Source organism: Phacochoerus africanus, chromosome 2, assembly GCF_016906955.1.
Source record: "Phacochoerus africanus isolate WHEZ1 chromosome 2, ROS_Pafr_v1, whole genome shotgun sequence".
NCBI classification, from domain to species: Eukaryota; Metazoa; Chordata; class Mammalia; order Artiodactyla; family Suidae; genus Phacochoerus; species Phacochoerus africanus.
This window is the reverse complement of record NC_062545.1, coordinates 276896839-276919615: the sequence shown is the minus strand read 5'-3', so window position 1 is coordinate 276919615 and position 22777 is coordinate 276896839. Positions and strand designations below refer to the sequence as shown.

The window sequence follows — 22777 nt, the reverse complement described above, 5'->3', positions numbered from 1 at the left end:
ATCCTCCTTGCCCTGGCCCCCAGCACCACCCCCGGAAGCCTCATGCTGGTGGAGCCAGCCTTCCTCCAGAGGGACCAGGGGAGGGAGTGGCAGTCTGTTCCCGTAATGGGGACTGACAATGGTGGCAGCACATGGTCACACCAGAGCCCAGGCCACCTCCTCCGAGACGCCCTCCTGGGCTCCTGCTGGAAGGAAAGACAGCATGCCCAGGAGCGACCCCAGCACAGCCAGCCTGGTGCCCACCCCCCCCGCCCCTGTCTTCTTCCTGGACCCTGAGCCCCTCAGGGGCGGGGAAGGGTTGTCTTCGTCTCTGGGTCTCCCAGCAGGGCTTTGCATACAGTAGGTGCTCATTAAATGTGGAGGACAGACAGAAACTGGCAGCAAGGCAGCTGGACAGTCTCAGTGGATGGAGAGCACAAATATTTGCCTGTATAATTGCAGTACTGCTCCTGGGTCACTCCCTGTACCAGCAGCTGGCATTGCTGTGGTGTTCACTGACCGTAATTTAAATGCTACTTTCTTTAGTCAGGCAGGAAGAGGAGGCCCTATTTCATGTATGTTATGTTATGTTATGCAAACCTACACTGCAGCTGTGGCAGTGCTGGGTCCTTTACCTGCTGTGCCACAGCGGGAGCTCCCAGAGGTCCTGTTTTCTATCAGCACCTGCTCTGAGTCTTTGCACATCCAGGGGTGGGTGTGCTTATTCTTTCTAGATTTCCGCCTGGCATTTTCTGCCTGCGCATAGACCAGGCGCCCCAGACCCAGAAGCAGACTGCAGCCTTCTGGTCTAACTCCCCAGTAGCTTGCTGTGTGACCCGAGGCCAGCGGGCTCCCTTCTCTGGGCCCTAGGGCCCCCGACAGTCAAATGGAGGCAGGCGTCCCTGCCCTGGGAGGCTGGGAAGGTCAGAGGCTCACGGACGTCCCGCCAGGGTCACAAAGATCTGGGAGCTCAGGAGGGCAGGGTGCAGGGGTACAGACAGGTTAGGGGCAGTGAGAGCAACCCAGAGGTCCAGACCTGCCTCCCAGGGCAGCCAGAGCCCCTTCCCTGGACGGGTGTTGGGCAGGGGGCGGAGTCGGGATGGGGGCGCCCGTAGCCGAGGCTGGTCCATCCCAGGGCCCTGGATCACCCCTGCAAGGAGCCTGGCCCTGGCACCACGCTGCTGCTTGCCCAGCACTTCCTGCCCACCTGCTGTGCTAAGTGCCTGTCTGGCCTGGGGAGCATGGCAGGCACTGTTCACCTGCAGTGACCCCGTAACCCCGTTCCAGAGATGACGAGGTGGGGTCACCTATCCTGTCACCAGGCTTAATAAGGTCTCAGGGTTTGCAGCCTTGCTCTGCTGCCCTCAGAAGGACCTGCTTGGGAGTTCCCGTCGTGGCGCAGTGGTTAACGAATCCGACTAGGAACCATGAGGTTGCGGGTTCGGTTCCTGCCCTTGCTCAGTGGGTTAACGATCCGGCGTTGCTGTGGTGTGGGTTGCAGACGCGTCTCGGATCCCGCGTTGCTGTGGCTCTGGTGTAGGCCGGTGGCTACAGCTCCGATTCGACCCCTAGCCTGGGAACCTCCATATGCTGCGGGAGCGGCCCAAAGAAATAGCAAAAGGACAAAAAAAAAAAAAAGAAGGACCTGCTTGGCAGCCTCCCTGGCCTGCCAGGCGGTAGGCGGGACAGGGGCTGGCAGCCCGGCCAGGGGCGGCGGGGGTAGGAGTGGGGGAGGGGAGGGTTCCTGCTGGGAAGGAAGGAGGGGACAGCACTGGCAGGCTGCTTGGGCCCAGGAGTGCTGTTGTGGCTGCAGGTACACCCTTCGGGGCAGGGCCGGGACCTTCCCTGGGCTGGGGTTGGGACAGGCCAGGAGCTAGCGGGGACTTCTCCTGCCTCTGGCTGCAGCGAGCCTCGGGCTGGGTGGGCCCAACTGTGAGGCCCTCTGTGGGACTTGGCCTGGGCACCTTCCACCCCCACCCCGTCTCCACCCTAAACAGCTCGAGGCCCCACCCCGTGCGTCTGACCCAAACCTTGGTAATGAGCGGCCAGCCTGCTGACTCGGGGGTGGGGGAGGGGGAAGGAGAGCAGGTTGATGTGGCAGCCGGTCCCCTGGCCTGACGGAGGGCACTGGGCGGCCCCCATGCCAGCCCCTATCCCCAGCTCAGGGCAGGGCGGGGGTGGGGGGTGGAGGGCAGGGGGGCGGGGAATGGGCACGTGACGGCTTCCGGGGCCAGCCGAGCAGTGGGAGGGAACCAGGAGGCCGGGCCAGGGGCGGGTTCCAGCCTTGGGCAGAGTCTCGCCTGCGCAGGCACATGAGCCCGACTTTCTGCCAGCGGAACAGCGCTCTCGGGGCTCTGGAAGATTGAGGCGCCCCAACGGCGAAAGGTGAGTGCAGGCGCGGGCCAGGGGTGCACAGGGGTGCTCAGGGCACCTCTGCTGTCGAAAGGCAGATGGGCTGTCAGAAGTGACACAGGGACTGGGCTGCCTGCCCCAGCCTCCAAGCCCCCGGCCCTGAAGCCTCTGAAATCACCTCTCCCTGCCCCCACCCCCTGGCGGGGGGGGGGGGGGTCCCCACTGTGACCTGCAGGAGGGGCAGCACTCCCTGGGGAGGGTGGGAAAGGGTGTGGCAGTGGGTCCCTCCCCCAGACCAGGCCCCATGACATCTGTGGACCAAGGGGTCAGTGGACCAAGGGGTCAGAAGCGGGCAGGAGGGCCTGCTGCCTCGGCCACACAGTGGCCCTGTGACCTTGGTCACCTGGGGGCGCCTCCTTGGGCCTCAGTCTCCCCCCTCCGTGAAATGGGGACAATAGCCACCTTGACTTCAGAGCGGAGGGAACCCGCCTGCCATGTGGCACGGAAATGGAGGAGGACTTTCCTGGTCATTTGGCTGATTGATGCCAAGCTCGGCTGTGAACGCAGCTGCACCACCTGCATCAGTTCCTCCACTGCAGCCAAATCTTACTTTTCCTGCTGATCCCCCAAATGGGCCCAGGAGCCTCTCCGAGATGTCCTTCCCCGGTCCCAGTCTTCTTGTAATTGTGAGGTTTGGGTTGGAGAAGTCTGGAGGGCTTCCTGGAGGAGGAGGGATGCGCAGTGAGCCCTGCAGGCTGCTGGGAGGTCACTGAGGAGGAGGGAGGCTGGTTACCCATCCCCTGAGCCCCGACCTGGATTCTGAGATGGCCCGAGGGAGCCGGAGGCTCAGACCCCCTGCCTCTCTCACCTTCTGTCTTGGGTCCCAAAGGGCTCTGGGGCCAACGAGGCAGAAGTAACTTCTGTCTGGGAGTTTTCCCAGAGGGCGTGTTGGATACACCAGAGGGCTGGGTGTCCCCGCCTCAGAGCTCCCGCCACCTGCCCTGCGACCCCGCCCCTGCCATGTACACACCCCGCCCCCTCCTGGTCCTCACCGTGGTCTCCAGGGTCCCGGCCAGAGTCTGAGGCGTGTGAGGCCCTCGGTGCCCATGGGCTGGACACGTGCTGTAGGAGGCAGGGGACAGAGGACAGCATGGGGGCACTGTGCCCTGGGCTCCTACTTGACAGAGCACCCACTGTGGCCCTCTGCACCCCAGGCAGCCCCGACTCTTTCCCCAGCAGGAGTCGAGTCCCCATGGCTTCTCTGAGCCGAGCCCTGCGTCTGGCCGCCACCTGTCCTCACCGGAACCCTGCCCAGGGCCTGGGGCCACGTCCCCGGACTGGCGGGACCGGCCCCACCACCGAGAAGAGCGTGCCGTACCAGCGGACCCTGAAAGAGGCTCAGCAGCCCTCAGTGGAGGTCCAGGGCCCGAGCCAGCCCCTGCCCCGCGCGGCCAGCGTGGTGGTCATCGGCGGGGGCAGCTTGGGCTGCCAGACCCTCTACCACCTGGCCAAGCTGGGCGTGAGCGGGGCGCTGCTGCTCGAGCGGGAGCGGCTGACCGCCGGCACCACCTGGCACACGGCAGGTAGGGGCCCGGGTGCAGGCGGGGGCAGAGGGTCTGGACTCGGGCAGGTGCCAGCTCTGGGCTGACAACCGGAGGCCACTGAGCTAGAGGGGAAGGACATGGAGAAGACGCGGGGTCCTCTGAAGGTGGACAGACTGGGGGCCGCTCCTGCCACCACGCCCCACCCTGCCCCGTCTCTGAGGAGCTGTGATGGGAGGAGGGAGCTGATGTGGCCTGTGGGACCCTGGAGGGTGAAGCCGAGACCAGGGCTGGGTGCCCAGGCCACTGTCGGTTCAAAGAGCAGAAGCCCTTTTTGTGGGCGGAGCCACCTGGGGGTGGGGGTTGTCCCCTGGGTGGAGAGGACAGTCGGGGGAAGGGACGATCAGGAGTGACACAGAACCGTGTCCCCCATGACTCTCATCCTCCTAACTAGCCAGCGGGCGGGTATTAAGCACCTACTATATGCACGTGCCCTTATTAAGCACCCACTGTGTGCACCCCCGTATTAAGCACCTACTGTGTGCATGCCCCCCGGAGGCAGCCGACTTTCTGCCTTAACCCTGGGTTCAGCTTGCCAGTTTCTGTGGGGAAAACACGCCCTGTGGCCGATGTCACACTCACGAGCGTGAGGTCCCTGAACGTGCAGCCGGGAAGAGGTTCAGGCATCACTCATCTGGAAAGCTGACACGGCTGACCCACACCACTGCCTCTGCCTCCCACTGCCCCAGCTCCGCAGGGCCCACATGGCCTCTCCCTGGCAGTAATTCCCCCCTGGCCCTCCCTCTTCCCACAGGCCCCTCTGAAGGGAGCAGCTTCGTGGGCCAAGAGGCTGCCTTTGGATGTCAGTTGGTCCTCGGTTGGGGTCCCAGCCCTGTCATCTTGGGCATGGAACGATTCGGTGTCTTTCTTTGATTAAAGAAAAAAAGTCACAGGGTGACGGGGCTGCTCTGTCACCTGCGATGGGCTCAGCTCAGGGCCCAGCACACAGTGGGTGCTTGACAAATAGGAGCCTTTGACATTGTCACTCTCTGAGCTGCCCAAGGGCCGGGAGGCCCATCCTGGACCACAGCTTTGACTCCGTCATCTGCTCACCTGCCCTTGGCGCTCTCCATGGCCTGGAGAGAAACCCCGGGCCCACTGCCTACTCTTTGGGAGCCCTGACCCGCTGGGGGAAGGGGGGGCAGCGCCGCCGTGCTGGGGGCTGACAGCCCCTCACGCCCCCCACCCTCCTGCCCCTGCCAGGCCTGCTGTGGCAGCTGCGGCCCAGCGATGTGGAGGTGGAGCTTCTGGCCCATACGAGGCGCGTGGTGAGCCGGGACCTGGAGGAGGAGACGGGGCTGCACACGGGCTGGATCCAGAACGGGGGCCTGTTCATTGCGTCCAACCGGCAGCGTCTGGACGAGTACAAGAGGCTCATGTCGGTGGGTGCGCCCCTGCCGGTCGGGGGCGGGATAGCATGGCGCAGAGAGGGAGCCCCTGACGGATCTGGTGCGGGCCCTGGTGCCACCCTTGCTGGCCGGGCCACCAGAGACACACGCCTCTGAGTCTCGGCATTCGCGCCTTTGAAATGGGACCGTGTAGCACAGCACAGTTCGCAGAGCGAGGAGGAAGGAGAAGCACAATAACTGGGAGCTGTCCTCAGGCAGGGCTCTCAGAGAAGATGGGATGAGTGATGAAAGCACACTGCCCAGGAGGCAGAGACCCCCCTTTCTCCCCGCACTGCTGCTGGGGCTTAGGGAACGCGGTTGCGGGGGAGACCGGGGTGGGGGGGAGTGCTGTCTCCTCACTCAGAGCAGCCAGGCTTGGACCCCAAATTCCGAGTCAAGGGTGAGACAGTCCTCCAGAACTTCCTCCCATATTGAGCGCCAACTGAATACCCGCTCAGGGCCCAGGGAGCAGAGCTGGCTGTGTGGGGAGCACAGGTTCACTGTCACAGGGCTGCTGAGCTCCCTGGGGTGTCAGGGCGGAGGCAGGGGTAGCTGGCTTCATTAGAACCGGCCGGGTCTCTGGGGTTAGGAGGTGGCCCCATTCTGCCTCCTCCCTCCCTTCCCATCCTCCTCCCCCCTTACTCACTCATCTGCTGGGATGCAGGCGTCCAGAGGCATCCAGCCAACCTTTCGGCTCAAGGTCCGCTCAAGATGACAGCTCAGTGAAGTCTCTGCCACTTTTCATTAACGATGCTCAGAGAGAAAATCTGATTGGCTCAGCTCCCAGTTGGGCGGGGCCTGCCCTGATAGGCAGATGCCTGAGGACACTTGATTGGCTGCCCTTGAGCCAATCAATATGTTGGGGGTGTGGTCTGCCACACGGAGGGCCTGGGACGGAGGACCACGGGGGACTCTGGGGAGCTGGTCTGACCAGCAAACCTGGTCCTCAAGCTCAAAATATTAGACCTGTGGAAATTATTTTTATTTGTTTTATGTAATAAGTCCTGATGTGCCTGGGACTGGTCTAAACTCTTAAGTGTCAACCACATAAACCACTACCACCTATTCACCCAGGTGACATTAAGCCAATACCCCCAGGTCACATGGGTCCTGTCAGAGCTGGATGGGAAGGTGGGAAGGTCACAGAGCCTGCTTCTGAGCATGACGCTGTGCTCCTTATCCTTCCGGGGAGCTGGCCCAGGGGACGGGGGCCGCTAGGGCCTGGTGGCCCACTAAGGCTTCTTGGAGGAAGCAGGGCCAGAGCTGACGCTTGGAGGCTCAGATGGGAGGAGCGTGGCTGGAAGGGGTCTGCTCCCTGAGGGCTCAGCTGCTTTCCTCCTGCCAGCTGGGCAAGGCCTACGGCGTGGAGTCCCACGTGCTGAGCCCAGCAGAGACCAAGGCCCTGTACCCGCTGATGAACGTGGACGACCTCTATGGGACGCTGTACGTGCCACACGATGGTACCATGGACCCCGCCGGCACCTGTACCACCCTCAGCAGGGCTGCCACTGCCCGGGGAGCACAGGTACCATGGCCGCCCGGCCCTGGGTCCCCCGCATCCAGCCCACCCCTCCTGCCCAAGAAGCCCAAGAGCAGAAAGCAAGAGATCACGTGCTGTTCTCGCTGCCACGCGACCTTGGCCAGGTCAGACCTCTGCGCCTTCTGATCTGATGCCGCAAAGCCGGCCACCTTGGGTCTGTCCCCGTGGCAGCTCTCCTCCCTCGCCAAGGTCCCAGCCCTGCAGGACAGGTGAACCTGCCCCAAATCTCTTCCTGTAATTTTTATCTTCTTTTGTCTCAAATACACACATAGCTGTAGGAAAAATAAAAGACAAATAAGCAAAAAGAAATGAGAAGCGCCCCGAGGTAACCAGGGCTGATGTTTCAGTTTTAGTCCAAGTATTTCTCTATGAAGATGTTTATGTAAAAAGAAATGGAGCCAGGGAGTTCCCGTCGTGGCTCAGTGGGTTACGAACCCGACTACTATCCATGAAGGTGCAGGTTCGATCCCTGGCCTTGCTCAGTGGGTTAAGGATCCTGCGTGGCTGTGGCTGTGGTGTAGGGGGGCAGCTCCAGCTTCAATTCGACCCCTCACCTGGGAACCTCCATATGCCACAGATGCAGCCCCAAAAAGCAAAAGATAAAAATGGAGCGAAATTGCATCACATGTGACTTTTTACCACAGGCACCTCTCAATCAAATGAGCCCCCCCTCCTTGTTTAAAATCTCTTTACAAAAAAGAGCCCCTGTATGTGGGGACAAATCCCCAGGTCGAGGGACATGGGGGTTTAGATTCCGCCCCGTGGTGGCGCCCTTTCCCCACTGGTGTCACGTGATGCCTGCCCAAGCAGAGGCTGGGCTCCCGGGTCCCGTGGGGCTGGGGTGCCCAGAGGGTGGGTTGTTAGTGCGCTCAGAGCCTGTGTGGCTTCGGAAGCAGCTCCTGTCGCTCCCAGGTCATTGAGAACTGCCCAGTGACGGGCATCCGTGTGCGGACGGATGACTTTGGGGTGCGGCGGGTCGCGGCCGTGGAGACAGCGCACGGCTCCATCCAGACGCCCTGTGTGGTCAACTGTGCAGGTGGGAGTGCATTTTCTCCTGCCCTGGCCGCCCTCTAAGCCTGGCCTTTCTCAGGGGTGGGCCCCACAGCAGACAGGCCCGCAGAAGTGCCCAGTGCCCACCGGGTGCCGGCAGAGCTGAGCTGTCCATGTTCTGCCCGCAGGAGTGTGGGCGGGTGCCGTGGGCCGGATGGCTGGAGTCAAGGTCCCGCTGGTGGCCATGCACCACGCCTACGTTGTCACCGAGCGCATTGAGGGGATCCAGGTGAGAAGCCAGCCCCAGGTGCCATGGCGGGCTGTGGGAGACTGGCTTGTGGGGTGCCTGGCTCTGAACCCCAGCGGGTGGTGTGACACTGCCCCAAGTGTCGGTCACGTCATCTGTGAAACCGACATGGTGACCACGTGTTTTGGGTGGTGTGACAATGAAATGGAACAGCACAGACCCAACTCCAGGCTGCTGACGGGCCTTGTCCTTCGGGGCGGGGCTTCTCGTGGATGCTCAAGCCTGTCCCGCAGGGCGTGGCCTGTCTGGCTTTTGCCACGCTCTGCACCCCAGGCGTTTCCGGGAACCCCTGACTGTTTGCATGCTCCCAAATCTGCCTGGGGGCGTCTCAGAGGACACCAGCCCTTGGAATCTCCCCGGAGCACTGGAGACCTCTGCCTATGCACCCCTCCCCTCTCCTCCCCTCTATCTCTGCTCCCGTGCTGGTGGCTGGTAGCTTCCTGTCGCCTTGTCATCGACCACGCTTCTTTCCCTCCAGCCATCCCATCCCGCAGCCATCCCTTCTTCATCCTTCCACCCATCCCCCTCCGTCCTTCCTTTTCTTATCTATCCCTTTTCCCTCCCACCCATCTCTCCCCGCTTCCATCCGTCTAGGGTCCGCCCACTCATTCCCTTCGGTCCTCTTGCCGTCCCTCCACCGTTCAGCCTTCACTCCCTCCCTCCCCCCTTAGCCCGTCATCCATCCATCCATCCACTGGTTCACCTGTGTATCCATCCACTCATCTGTCCATCCATCCTTCCGTGTGTCCATCCATCCATCTCCCTCCACCCGTGCAGCCCCCCCTTCACCCATTTCTCTATCACCCATCCATTTATCAGCCCATCCTACCCTCCCTCCCCACCCCTCTCTCCATCAAACATTGACTGGATCAGCTCGGTGCCCATTCTAGAAACAGGGGTGATAACAGAGATACAGACCTCATTCTTGCCCAGGGGTGTTGGGAGGAGAGGACAAACAAGTGAATACACTTATTTATTTCAAAACAGGCTGACAGGGGCCCCCAGTGGGCAAGCACAGGGGCTCCAGGGACACCCAGTCTCTGGACAGAGCAGGCTCCTGGTGGAAGCCGTGTCTGAAGGGACTTCGAGATCTGAAGGGCGGGAGAGAGATGGGCGAGGCAGAGAAGGGGAGTCGAGAAACTGCAGGCAGTTCAGAGAAGTGGCCCTGGAGTATGGGGGTGGGCAGAGGAAGAGGCCAGACTGACCTCGTTGCGAATCAGAATCCAGCAAAAGGGAGCCTCGTCCCTGCCCTGAATGGGCCTGGCTTCCCTCTGGTCCCCAGGCTGGCCGCTGGGTGGACCCAGCCGTGGAGGGGCTGGGAGGCTGGGGCAGGGCTGGGGACCTACCCGCTCCTGCCCCCACCCCCGATTTCCTGGGTTCATGGATGGCTGCTCTGTGCCACGCTGGGGGAGGCGGGGGGACGCTGGGAAAGACAGGACTCCCCGGCCAGTTGGTGGGCTGAATCCTTGGTCCTGGTTCTGGGGGAAATATCCTTGGTGGCCACCAGAGGTCGCCCTCCAACCGCAGTGGGTTCTGAGGGGCTGGGCTAAAGCTGGGGCACAGAGCAGGGCTGTATCTGAGCGGGATTGCAGGGCATCCACAGAGCCCAGGATGGGGCTTAGTCTCTCCAGGCTTGGCTTTGAGGCACCTTTCAGGAAGAAGCAGGGGAGTGGGGCCAGGGACCCCCTTCGTGAGTTTCAAGGTCAGAGCCTGGGGTTTCTCCTGTTATTCACAAACACTGCTCTACCCAGGGACCTGGGAGCCTCTGGGAGCCCCAGGCTGCACTGGGCCAGCAGGAAAGGGCCACCAGTCCCCGAAACTCTGTGACTCTCTATAGGAGAAAAGAGATTTGGGGCTGGGGGCAAAGCTTCCCCAGGCTCTGGGGGAGGCCAGCCCCGCCTGAGGCAGAATGGATCTGGCCCTGACCTCCCACGCGGTCTGACTCTTGGGCCGTCAGGGAACAAGCTCCTTTAGGCCGAGGCAGGTCCCACAGTCAGGGCTCTGGGGTTTGTGCCGGGGACCTCTGATGCTTGGCCCGTCCACGTCTGGACAGGAAGCCCCCAGGGCTTGGCGCTCTCGCACAGCAGGACAACGACTGCTCAGGTCTGGAGCTTGTGGCGTTGGGGACCTGGGCGCCCTGGGGTGACCCTTGAGGGCTCAGGTCTTGGCCACCTGAACCACATCATCTTTATTCTTGGGTGGCCAGAGGGCTGTGCCGCCCCAGGGACCCCCGGTTCTGAGAAGCTGACCCAGTCCTGGGTCCAAGCCGGGTGCTGCCCCGGCCCCTCTGTGGCCTCCCCCTTCCTCTCTGGGCCTAGTCTCTGTGTCCCCTCAGATGCGGTGACCCAGGTGCTGCCAAGGGCCTGGCATTCCACCATCCTCCCCCTGCTCTTGCCAAATCTGCTCTGCGGGGGTACAGAGCAGTGGGAAAGGGCCCAGGCGCAGGATCTGCACCCCGCCTCCTCCGTTACCCCACCAGGTTTGTTCAGGTGCACCTGAGCCTCAGTTTCCTCTTCTGCAAAATGGGCACTAATTGTAGCTACTGCATGGGGCTGTGCTGAGGGAGGAACCAAGTGATGGGCCGAATTCAGGGCTGAGCACAGAGCCTGGCCCGTAGCAGGTGCCCAATAGGTGCGGACCATAGCTGGTGTTTCAGAGGGAGGGACCAGGAAAGGCTGGAGCATCAGGCTGGCTTCCTGGAGGCAGCAGCCAACAGGATCTGGAAGGGCACGGGGCCAAGAGAAGCGGAAGGGAATGGGCTGAGCTCCGGAGCAGCAACTCCAGTGGGACCAGGGTCACCCCTATGGGGTGGGCTTCCCCCTGGAGTGGGTAGTGACCCCATGGACGCCTCAGGGCTGAGCTTTGCGCGTGCAGGGCCCTCTGAGGCCAGGCCCTGGGGACACGGATCCAGCTGGACAGGAGTCATGGCTTTCCCTGGCCACCAGGGGTCCCCACTCTCCCGCTCTGAGGGTGCTCCCGCATCTTGTTTTGCTTTTGGAGTGGTGGTGGCGGTGATGAGGTCATTGGGACTGTTGCTGAAGCGTCGTCGTCACGAGACCTTCCCGTGGGCCTCTGGACGGCAGTCCTTCAACGTGGACGTTCTTAGTTCAATTCTGCGGAAAAGCCAGACACCTGGGAGACTGGAGCTGCAGGGGAGCGGCTCTGCAGGGGAAGCCTGTTTGGTCTTCGCCTGTCCTGAGAGGGGGGCACAGAGAGGGGTCACCCCCGATGTGTCCATCTCCAGGGCAGGGTGACAGAGAGAGGGGCTGAGGGACCCCGGTGGAGGGAGCCTGCTCCCGCTCCGGCTTTCTCAAGTGATTTCGTTTTGTCTGTTTGTGCCTTGATTAGTTGAATCCGTAGTCAGTATTTGCAGGATCATGACTGTAAATATCAACTCCCGAGTAAATGGGGTCCACCTTTTTGTTTTTCCTGGAGTCATTCATAGTTTCCCCCCCCCCCAGTTGTTCTGTTTTGTGTGCAGCCATCACCAGTTCTATCTATTTATCATCTCTGTCCCTAAAACCCATACGCGTTATCAATCCCACTTCCCACCCCTCCCTCAACTTAGAAGATCACGCATCTGACTTCCGTGTTCATGGCTTTTCCCACTTCTGACTTTTTTTTTTTTTTTTTCCCTCGGGCTGCTCCTGTGGCATATGGAGGTTCCCAGGCTAGGGGTCAAATCAGAGCTATAGCTGCCAGCCTCCGCCAGAGCCACAGCAACGCGGGATCCGAGCCGCGTCTGCAACCTACACCACAGCTCACGGCAACGCCGGATCCTTAACCCACTGAGCAAGGGCAGGGACCGAACCCGCCACCTCATGCTTCCTAGTCGGATTCCTTAACCGCTGCGCCACGAAGGGAACTCCCCACTTCTGACTTCTAATGAAAGGGAATCATATCGTCCGCGGCCCTTTGCGACTGGCTTCTTCCAGTCCGCATGACATTATCCAGGCTCCCGCGTGAGGTACAGGATTTCATTCTCTTTATGGCTCAATTGCGCCCTCGTGTGAACCACGGGGCATCTACCCACCCGTCCGCTGATGGAATCGGAGTTCTTCTCGCTCGGTGGATAACGCCGCTGCGAGCCCCTGTGCGGATGCGGGTTTGCATTTCGCTTGGGTAGATGCCTTGGAGGGGGGTTGCCGAGTCGTGGAGGAACCGAGTTTAACTGCTCAAGGGGCTGTCAGACGGTCCTCCAAAGCAGCTGCCCCCTTTTGCCTTCTCATCCACAGTGTGTGAGTGTCGGGGCTTCTCCGCGTCCTCAGCAATACTTGCGGTTGTCTTTCCGGTGCTGGCCATCCCGGCGGGGGGAGGGGGGCATCTCCAAGTTTGGAGGTGCATTTCCCTAACGACTAGATGCTTACGTGGCCATTTGCATATCTTCTTTGGGGAACCCGCTGTTCCGATACTTTGCTTTTTTTTTATTGGCTTATCCATCTTTTTATTGACGTAGAAGCGTTCGCCATACATTCTGGATACAAGTGCCTCATCGGATTTATGATTTGCAGATACTTTCTCCCATGCTGTGGGTCCTCTTTTCACCTTTTTAATAATATTGCTGGCAACACAGAAATTCTTAATTTTGATGAAGTGCAACTTAGGTATTTTTTTCTCGTGTCTCACGTGGCTTTGGTGTCATAATTAAGAAGGCATTTCCTAACCCAGGTCACAAAGACTCACTCCTATATTTCTTCTCGGAATTGTGTGGTCTTAGGCCTTGTACTTAGGCCTCTGATCCAGCTTGAGGCAGCTTCGTGCATGGTGTGCGAAATGGGTCCAGCTTCGCTCTTTGGCAGGTGGCTCTTCAGCATCTCAGCATCAATTGTTCAGGATTCCGCTTTTCCCATGAACTGCCTTGGGCATCCTTGTGGCAAATCGCTTGACCACAAAGGTCAGCTGAGGATTCGTCTCTGGACTCTGGGTTCCAGTCCATTGATCTCTGTGTGTCTAGCTGTACTGCTCGGTCTTGGTTACAGTAGCTTTGTAGTAAGTTTTGGAATCAAGAGTGCAAGTCTGCCATGTTTGTTCTTCTTTCTCAAGACCGTTTTGACTATTCTGGGTCCCTTGCATTTCCATATAAATTTTAGGATCGGTGTGTCCACTTTTGCCAAGAAGCCAGCTGAGATGTTGTTAGGGTAGGGACTGTGTTGCATCTGGAGATCCGTTTAGGGACTACAACCTTCTTAGCAAGTCTTCGTTTTGTAAACATGAGACGGCCTTCTGTTTATTTACGTCTTCTTTCAAAAACATTTTCTAATTTTTAGAGCGTAAGTTTTCCCTTTTTTTGTTAAATGTATTTGAAAGCATTGCATTATTTCTGATGCTATCATAAATGGAATTATTTGTCTACTTTCATTTTCAATTGTTCACTGCTAGGGTCCAGAAATACCATGGTTTTTGTTGGTTGTATATTGACCTTGTGTCCTGCAACCTTGTTGAACTATTTTATAAGTTGTAATAGTTTTTCGTGGGTTCCGTAGCATCTTCTATATGTAAGATCACGTCATCTGCGAGGAGAGATGGTTTTACTACTTCTTTTCTCTTCTGAATGCTTTTTCTTTTTTTTTTTTGTCTTTTTGTTGTTGTTGTTGTTGTTGTTGTTGCTATTTCTTTGGGCCGCGCCCGTGGCATATGGAGGTTCCCAGGCTAGGGGTCGAATCGGAGCTGTAGCCACCGGCCTACGCCAGAGCCACAGCAACGCAGGATCCGAGCCGCGTCTGTGACCTACACCACAGCTCACGGCAACGCCAGATCGTTAACCCACTGAGCAAGGCCAGGGACCGAACCCGCAACCTCATGGTTCCTAGTCGGATTCATTAACCACTGCGCCACGATGGGAACTCCCTGGATGCTTTTTCTTACGTCCTCCCGCCTGATTGGTGCTCTGGCCAAGGCCCCCAGTACACTGTTGAATGAAAGTGGCCACAGTGGACATCTTTCTCTTGGTCTGGTCTTAGCGGAAAACCTGAAAATAAGTGTGTATTTGCTGCGATTTCTTATCAGCTCTCTTTTATAAAAAGTTCCCTTATATTCCAAGGTATTGAGTGTTTTTTATCAGGAAAGATGCTTTGTCACGAAAGCATTCTATCAAATGCTTTTTTTCCATTTCCATGATGGTTTTCTACTCTTTTATTTTATTTTTTTTTTCTTTTTAGGCCCACACCCGAGTCATATGGAAGTTCCCAGGCTAGGGGTTGCATCAGAGCTATAGCCTCCATCTGGGATCTGCACCACAGCTCACAACAACGCCAGATCCCTGTCCAACTGAGAGAGGCCAGGGATTGAACCCACATCCTCATGGACACCAGTAGGATTCGTTTCCTCTGTGCCACAGTGGGAACGCCTCCGTTATGGTTGGTTATGGGATACTGAATATAATTCCCTGTTCTATACAAAAGGAGTTTGTTGTTTACCCATTCTATATATAATAGCTTGCATCGATGAGTCCCAACCTCCAATCTCAAATGCTTTTTATGCATTATTGAAATAGCGACTTCCATCCTTTATCGGTATGAGTGTACGTTACATAGATTGAGTTTCCGGTGTCAAACCAACCTTGCATTCCTGAAATAAATCCCATTTGATCATGCTATATAATCCTTTTTACATGTTGCTAGATTCAGTTTCCTAATATTTTGTTAAGGATACTTGCATCTGTGTTCACAGCTGTCACAACTTCCCCCCCCCCCCCCGAACATCCCAATAGATCTGTCAAACAGCTACGGATACTACCTTCTGCATTCTCGTACACAGCAGAGAAACCGCATAAAGTCTGTGACTCCCATTCCCTCCCTGGAGGACTCCTGCTGCTGCCTCTGACCTTTTCCGCAGCCTCTGCTTGCCTCTCCCCGGGACCTTCCTCACCCCCTTCTGTTGGGATCTGCTCTCTCTGGATCCATGGCACCGTCTCTGGACACTTACTGAGAAGGGTACATGGGAGGGAAATGTTTTGTGCCCAGGAATGTCTGAAAAAAAGTCTTTATTCTTTTCTGACCCTTGACGGATGGATCGACTGGGTCAAGAACTCTGCCTAAAATCATTGTCTGTCAGAAGGTAGAGGACCTTGCTCCAGGTGGTCCAGCCTCCAGGGATGCTGCTCCTTTATTGAGGACCCACCTGTTCGCCTGATGCTCTGATGTCCCACCCTGACTTGACCACAGCGTGGGCCTGGTCCAGTCGCAGGACTTGGTGGGCCCAAGACTGAGATTCCGATTTTTCAATCTGAAAAAATCCTCTTGGATTTTTGCTTTGACTTCTCTTCTACTCCGTTTTCTCTTCCTGGAATCCCTGTAAAGAGGCTGTCAGACCTTCAGGATTGACTTTTTAATTTACTATTTTTTTTTCCCCTTTCCTGATTTCCATGCCTTTATCCATTTTAGCCTAACATCTGGAAGATGTTCTTGGCCTCATCCAACCCCCTGTGGGGTTTCTCACCTCGATGGTCGTATCTCACGTAAACCTCCTTCTAGATCTGGGACTGTTCCTTTTCCATAGCGCCTTGTCTCAGGGACCACACCTCTCAGATCTCTGCGGACCTCATCGCCGTTTTGCTTGGAAGAGGGCATTTCCACAGGCTGACCAGGGAGTACAGGGGAGCCTCTTGCAGGGGGTTGAGGGGCAAGCCCTTCTCTTCAGTGGGTGAGGGACCTCAGCATCAGTGTCTGGAGTTGTCCCCAGGCCACCCAGTGTCTCCACAGAAGAACCTGGGATCTGCTGTCAAGCGGGGAGGGGGATAGCAGCCCTCTGCTCCCCTCCCCCAAGCCTGCAGCCTCTGGGGACCCATTTCTCCAGAGACAGACCTCAGGGCTCCAGGGGCAGGGACAGAGGGGCTCTGGGTCCATCTGCCTGGAAGAAACCTGAGTCTGTCTTCCTGTTCACATACCTGCAAAGGCTCCCTCACACTTACTCACACACCTGTACACTCACGCACAAGCATGAGCGCACACACATATGCACTTGGCACACCCCACCCATGCCCCCTGCAGAGGGACCTGGGGTTGCCCCAGACTTGGCCTCTACAGGTTGGAGGGAGCCGAGGTGGTAAACTGGCCTGGCTCTTCCGCCTCTGAGCCAAGGTGCTACCCCTCCCCCGCCCACCACTCCCCTCCCCCACTCTCCCCCCCCAGGGCTGGTTGCGAGCTGCTGTCGACTCCCCTATTCTCTTAGCTCCGTGGGGTGTACCTTGTTTTTCTCTCCCTTCCCCATCTTTGCGGCTATTTGGGGGGGGGGGCATTGAATGGGGTGGTTTGTCCACTGCGTAGGGCGAGGCCCAGGTCCACGCTATCCTCGGGGTCCTGCAATGAGGAGGGGGTGCTATGGGCCCAGCATGGGCCCGTGACCCCGTGTGGAGGTGCTGGGCCCACCGCCTCGCCCTCCCAGCTGACCCCGAGGCCTCTCTGCTCCGCCTTCTAGAACATGCCCAATGTCCGCGACCACGACGCCTCCATCTACCTGCGCCTGCAAGGGGACGCCCTGTCTGTGGGCGGCTATGAGGCCAACCCTGTCTTCTGGGAGGAGGTGAGAGACGAGGGCTCGGGAGAGGGCCTGGGGCTCAGCGAGGAGAAGCCGTCTTCCCAGATGCTCACCTGGGAAGTGGCGGCTCCCCCCTACAAGGCCAAACCCATTTTTCTCTGATGTCTGAAGACCTGGGCACATGGGCAGATCCAGGCCCCGGGCTGGTGCAGGGCTTGTGACAAAACCTCAATGGTTAGAGGCTGCAGAATGTGAAATACCGACTGGGAGATTGTGCAAACACCGAAGCCCTCTGTCCAGCAGTAAACAGTCCCATGCCCGCCCCATCCCCCGCGGCTGCAGCTGTGTCTCCCCCAGGCCCGGGCTGCTCTCCTGGCAGCTCCTGGGGTTGAGACAGGCCCAGCAGCCCCAGCAGCCCCCCCAGGCTCCTCGAGCTGGCCACCCCAGCTTCCGTAATCATGTGTCTGGTCTACCACTCGGATGATAAAACGACTATTTGGGGCCAGACATTCTTTTACTTTAGGGAGAAAGAAGGACACCAAGAGAAAAGTCCCTCTCCCCAGAGGCCTATATTCTGGTGGGGAGACACGGAATAAATAAGCAAGGAAGTAACGCAATTTTGGAGGATGATCTGAGTGTGAAGTTAACTCACCACCTGATCGAGTGAAGTCAGCAGGTTAAAGATAAGCCTCGCGAGACCCGAGTGGAAGGATGTCCTCCGACTGTGGTCAGGCAGGGCTCCCGGAGGAGGGGACATCTGAGCACAGGCCTGCAGATGGAGGGCGTCGGAGGAGCTGCCCCGGGTGGAGGTGAAGGCCCGCGGTCCCCTCCGGCTTGCCCTTCCCGAGGAACTGAAGGAAGATTCGTGTGGCCTTGGGCCAGTGGTGCACGCGGGCCGGGCCAGCGCGTGTAGGATTCTGCGGGCCGTGGAGGGTCACTGAGGCTGGAGAACAAGCAAGGGCATGAGCTGACCTAGGGGAATGGGTTGAAGGAGGGTGGCAAGCAGGGCGACCCAAGAGGGGCCTTTGCAAAAATCAAGGGAAGAGCAGGTGGGCTTGTGTCCGGGAGGGAATGGGGAGCAGACTGCCCCCCCCCAGGGTAGGGAGGGGAGACCAGCCCAGCCCTGTCCCCCACCTAACCTCGGAGGCTGGCCAGACAGGGGTGGCCACTCCCGCGGGGCGGCTGTCACAGGGCAGGTCCCCGCCCGCCTCCCCAGGTGTCAGACAAGTTTGCCTTTGGCCTCTTCGACCTGGACTGGGACGTGTTCGGCCAGCACATCGAAGGCGCCATCCACCGGGTCCCGGTGCTGGAGAAGACAGGGATTAAGTCCACAGTCTGCGGCCCAGGTGAGGGGGGGAGGCGAGCCTGCCCCTGGACAGCTGTCCCTCCGCCCCGGGGCCTTCGGGGCAGCCCTTCCTCCTCCCAGCAGGCCAAGGGCCTGAGCTCCACTTGGGCAGAGCTTTGCCCACGGGCACCGGCCAGGCCTCTCCCCCCACCCCAGTGTGAGCCCCTCCTGATGTCCCTGCCCGGCCTCAGTCCCCCGTTATTGTCCCTGGCACTTGGTGTGGCTGTCCGTAGGATGGGATGAGCCCCCCGCCCCCCCGCCAGGTCCCTCTGAGGCTGAGCGAGGAGAGGAGGCCAAGCCCCATCCTGGGGCCATGCTCACAGGGCTTCCGACCCCAGTTCCGGATGGGCCTCCCCCCTCTGCTCTCCGGCCTCGGCAGCCAGGCCGACAGGGTCTCACACCCACACAGTGTGGACAGGCCCAAGCCGCCCCCCACCCCCCCACCCCGGGCAAGCAGAGCTGAAGGAGGCTGGAGCGGAAGGCCATGAACAAAGCGGCCCGGCTGGAGGGCCCAGCGTTGGGGATCCAGGCACTGCCCCTGCCCATGCCCCTGCCCCGCAGGCCAGTGCTCAGGTGGTTGGAGCACCAGTGGGGGCAGGCTCGGACCCCAGAGCTGAAGCATCTGCTAAGGCCTCTAGTTTATTCTCGCGAGGCCCGCTGGCCAGGCTAGACTCCGTCCTCATGCAAGTTGCTCACAGCTCAGGGAGAGGTGACTGCTCCAAGAATCCACCCTGGGACAGAGCCATCGTGGGCTTTGCCCAGGGCACTAAGGGATCCTGGTGGGCAGTGAGGAGCCAGCAGTCTGAGCTGGGTCTCAAGGGCTGTGTGCAGACGAAGAAGATTCCAGAATAAGACTGCAAGCCCAGGGGCAGCATAAGGGGGCTTTGGTGTGAAGGAGCTCACACCACGTCCACTCAGCTCCCGAATGCCAAGCACCTGCCCTGTGCCTGGCCTGCGAGGAGCAGGGCGCCTGTTGGGGGCCGGGCAGAGCTCATGCGGTGGGAACCCATGCGGGCAAAGCCTCTCCCACTGTCCGAGGCGGGGTGAGGGGCAGGCCAGGCCAGGGGAGGGGAGGCCCCGACACCCAGCCTGCGGCCTGCTGGGGTGTCCAGCCCCCTCCTTCCCGGTGCGCTTGGTGTCTACACAGCTGCCAGCCCCTGCTGCTTTCATCTGTTCGGTTCGTGAAGGAGCCTTTGGTGAGAAGGGAGCTTTCCTGGGGGAAGCAGATGGAGCTCCCCGACAGCCACAGGGGACTTGGGGGGCCAGGATGTGGGGTTGGGCCGATGACTAGAGGCCCCAGCAGCTTCCCAGGGCTGGCGTGGGACTGACAGTGAGAAACCCAGGCCTGCAGAAATCCCAGGAGTGCCAATAACCCGGGAGCAAACTCATCTTAATTAGACTGAGGGTCATGGCCCCCATAACGCCCCACTGGGGCAGCTTGGGTCTGGTTTCCTGGCTGTAAGGGACGTTTCGTGGGGACATCAGGACTTCTCACCAGGGAGGACAAGCCGGTCAATGGCCCTCGGCCTCCAGGACAGGACAGGGAAGTCCCGGGCCCCCTTGACTCCAGGGAAGCTGGGGGTAGGCGGACCTCTGGTTCCGAGGTCGGTCAGTCAAAGCCCAGGTGGGGCCCCCCCTTGGGTGCTGCATCCTCTTGAGTCATTTGTTAAAAAATCCAACCACCCTCGCCCCCCAAACCCCACTCCTGCCAGCGCGCTCCTCAAATTCCTGGGGTGGGGGGCCTGTTCAGAACTTCCTGGAAACAAGTCCATCTCGCCCCAAGCCCCAAGGGCTCACTGGGCCATCCCCGAACAAAACCACAGCCTCCCCTGCTTTCCGCTGGCTCTCACCTCCCCCAAGCCACCGCCGCCACAGCCTCTCACCCCATCCCGGCCCTCTTGGCCTCCCCCAGCCCCTCGCAGAGCGAACTCCCTCCCCTCCAGGGAAGCTCCTGCCACTTTCTCAGGGGGCTCCCTCCCCTCCTGGGGCCTTGAGGCCCTGCCCCTGGGCCCTGCCCTCCTCTCCCACCCCTCCCCACCCTCCCCTGCAGCCTCTCTGCCCTGGGGGGTCAGGGGAAGCCGAGCTCTTAGGAACTTCCAGGGTCCTCGGGGCTGGCGGCCTCCCCCAGCTCAGAGACACAAGAGCAGAGCCTGGGGTCAGCCCGTCTGCGCTTGTGACCTGCGTGCACAAGGCTAAGGACCCAGCTGGGACGACTGAGACCCCGTGCAGCGCGGCCACCTCATCTGTGACCCGGGGGACTGATGGCGCCAGGGTGGCGGCCAGGAGCGGCCACCCTCCCGTCCCGCCAGAGCCCTTAGTCCATTGTGCTTTCTTCCCGGACACCTGTTTTTTGCTTATTGACACATGTGTCTGAGGCCCCCACCCTCCCGTCGGCCCCCCCCCAGGGTGGCACTGGTCTGGTTCGGAGCCACCTCCCCGGCCGAGGGCTGGCCTCACACAGGTGGGCTGCGCACAGTTTGTACACGGAGACACTCAGAGCCCTGCGTGGTGAGTCCCAGGCTCCCGACTTGACAAATGCAAAACTAAGGCTCCTCTGAGCCCAGGTCACGCAGCTGGGCCGGGGTCAAGCCGGGTTTGAACCGCGACCATGGCTACAAAGGCCAGCTCTTCATAACTGTGCCCGAGGGGCCCTCTCCCTCCCCATCCTGGCCTCGGCCTGGGGCAGGCTGGCCGCAGATGGGAGCGGAAGGCTTGGTCCCCTCTCCCAAAGAATTGAACAATCCTTCATGCACTGGCGAACATGCATCAAGCGCCTACGGTTTGCTGGGCCAGCCCAGCCCTAGAGGGCAAGAGTGCCCGGCAGGGACACAGCCGGAAGATGGTGATGGGGGCTCACCAGCAAGAGAATGGCCAAGATCACAAGACACAGCTGGGCCCCGCCAGGCAGAACCCAGTTCAGGTCGAAAGTTCTGGCAGTAGGGGCAGAAGAGCTGGGGAACATGGCAGGAGCAATCAGGGAGGCTCCCTGGAGGAAGCGGCATGGAGCTGGGTCTTGAGGAGGGCGAGGGTCTGGAGGAAGGAGGCCCTTGCCCACCCTGGCCTCCGTGACTGCCCTCTTGGGAGACCCCACCCAGGAGCCTGTGGCTGGAAAGGAGCTTGAGGGCTCTCTCTCCCTTTCAGAGTCATTCACACCGGACCACAAACCCCTGATGGGGGAGGCGCCCGAGCTCCGCGGGTTCTTCCTGGGCTGTGGGTTCAACAGCGCAGGTGAGTGGGCAGCCTCACCTCCCCCCCCCGGCCCCCAACATCCCCCTGAGGGAAGGCGGGTTGGCCTCTCCCCTGGGGTGGGAGGCTGGGTCTAGGGGCACCAGGGCCCCTGACAGGGGTGGAGACGGTCCAGGCCTGCAAGAGGGGGTGAGGTCCCGGCGTGAGAGGCACGTGGACCCCAGCATGACACGCAGGGCCGAGGGGCTGATGCTGCCCCTGGGGTTGGGAAGGGCTGGAACTGGGGTGCGGGGCCCTGGGGGGTGGTTCGCAGACCTGTGGCTCCGCTCCTGCCAGGCATGATGCTGGGCGGTGGCTGTGGGCAGGAGCTGGCCCACTGGATCGTCCACGGGCGCCCAGAGAAGGACATGCACGGCTACGACATCAGGCGAGTGTGTGCTGGGCCCGGGGCCGGGGGGCTGCCCTAGGATGGGGCAGGCGGGGTCAATGAGGAGGGCTCTTTGGAAAGTGCCTTCCCTGAAAGCCAGAGGGCTTCTTGGAAGAGGCGGCAGTAAGGAAGGACAGGGAGAAAGGCTGCCGGTGGGGGTGGGTGGTTCTTGGGGGGGGGGGCTCTGGGTTTGATGGATCCACAGCCTTACGGTGTCCAGGATCTCCTGTCCCATGGTCCTGCCGGATCCTCCTGACCGCTCTGGGATCAGCAGCAGAACCTCATGATCCCACTTTGCGGATGGGGACACTGAGGGCAGGGAGCGGGAGGGACCGCAAGGCCGCCCAGGGGGTGGGGCCGAGCTGGGATCATGTGCGAGTCGGGGGGCAGGCAGCATCCTTCACTCACCAGGAGCTGGAGTGAATCCGACCCTGGCCGAGCAGCCTTTGTCCCTTTACCCCGGGGCGGGGGGTGTGTGCTGTGAATGTCACCGGCAGCAGGGAGCACGTCCGTCCGTGGAGGTAAATCACTTCTCAGAATCAGGTCTGTGCACGGAACCACTAAACAAACCCGAGCTGAGGCTTGGGGGGCAGGGGGTGCTGATATCAGAGCTGGGAGGTGTTCTGGTTGCCCACCGCCCTCTGTGTGTTGGGCCAGTGATACAGGCGCCCTCCGGCAGGGTCTGCTCAGCGGGAATTGGCGGAGCTGGGGTCTGGTCCCTGGCGCAGTTCTGTGGCCCCAGCACTGCAGGTGGCGGTCAGGGTGGCAGCTCGGAGGGGCCTCTGTGGGTGTTCAGCTGGCTCTGCTGTGACGCCCTCCCCGCCCCCGAGGCAGGCAGTCTCCCTGTGAGACCCCAGCTGCTGGGCAGGGTGGGGTGGGGGGCAGTGCTGGTTCTGCTCAGTGCGCCCCGCTTCTCTGCTAACCTCGTCCCTTCCTGACCTGAGGCCGTTACATCCACAGGAGGGGGTGTCTGGCCCCCACAGAGACAGACAGACAGACACTGAGACCCACTCCCCACTGCCACCCCCTCCATGGCACCCAGCACAGCGTGGTTTGTTCTGGCTCCGCTTCAGAGCCTGTTTGGGGCTGTGCCCACGTGCTCTCCCAAGAGGGGAATGTTCCAGAAATGATAAAAGCTGCTCGGGGCCTCAGGGATGGGCTGGTCCAATCCCCTTCTGTACAAACAG

General features: G+C 60.2%; 1 protein-coding gene across 7 annotated transcripts in view; it reads left to right on the top strand.

The window, feature by feature from the left end:
* Positions 1-1725: 1725 nt before the first annotated feature.
* SARDH (sarcosine dehydrogenase) overlaps positions 1726-22777 on the top strand; it is a 66555-nt gene continuing 45503 nt past the window's right edge. Inside the window, exons 1-11 of one of the 7 annotated variants that reach the window (XM_047768848.1) lie at positions 1726-1792; positions 2313-2364; positions 3568-3914; positions 5136-5314; positions 6666-6845; positions 7773-7896; positions 8039-8139; positions 16573-16677; positions 17849-17978; positions 21119-21205; positions 21500-21590. In XM_047768848.1, coding sequence (XP_047624804.1) covers positions 3584-3914; positions 5136-5314; positions 6666-6845; positions 7773-7896; positions 8039-8139; positions 16573-16677; positions 17849-17978; positions 21119-21205; positions 21500-21590 — 1328 coding nt within the window. In that variant the 5' untranslated portion in view covers positions 1726-1792; positions 2313-2364; positions 3568-3583. Of the gene's footprint in view, positions 1793-2209; positions 2365-3567; positions 3915-5135; positions 5315-6665; positions 6846-7772; positions 7897-8038; positions 8140-16572; positions 16678-17848; positions 17979-21118; positions 21206-21499; positions 21591-22777 lie in introns of those variants that run through there. The other 6 variants (XM_047768847.1, XM_047768849.1, XM_047768850.1 and 3 more) reach the window with 6 other exon arrangements.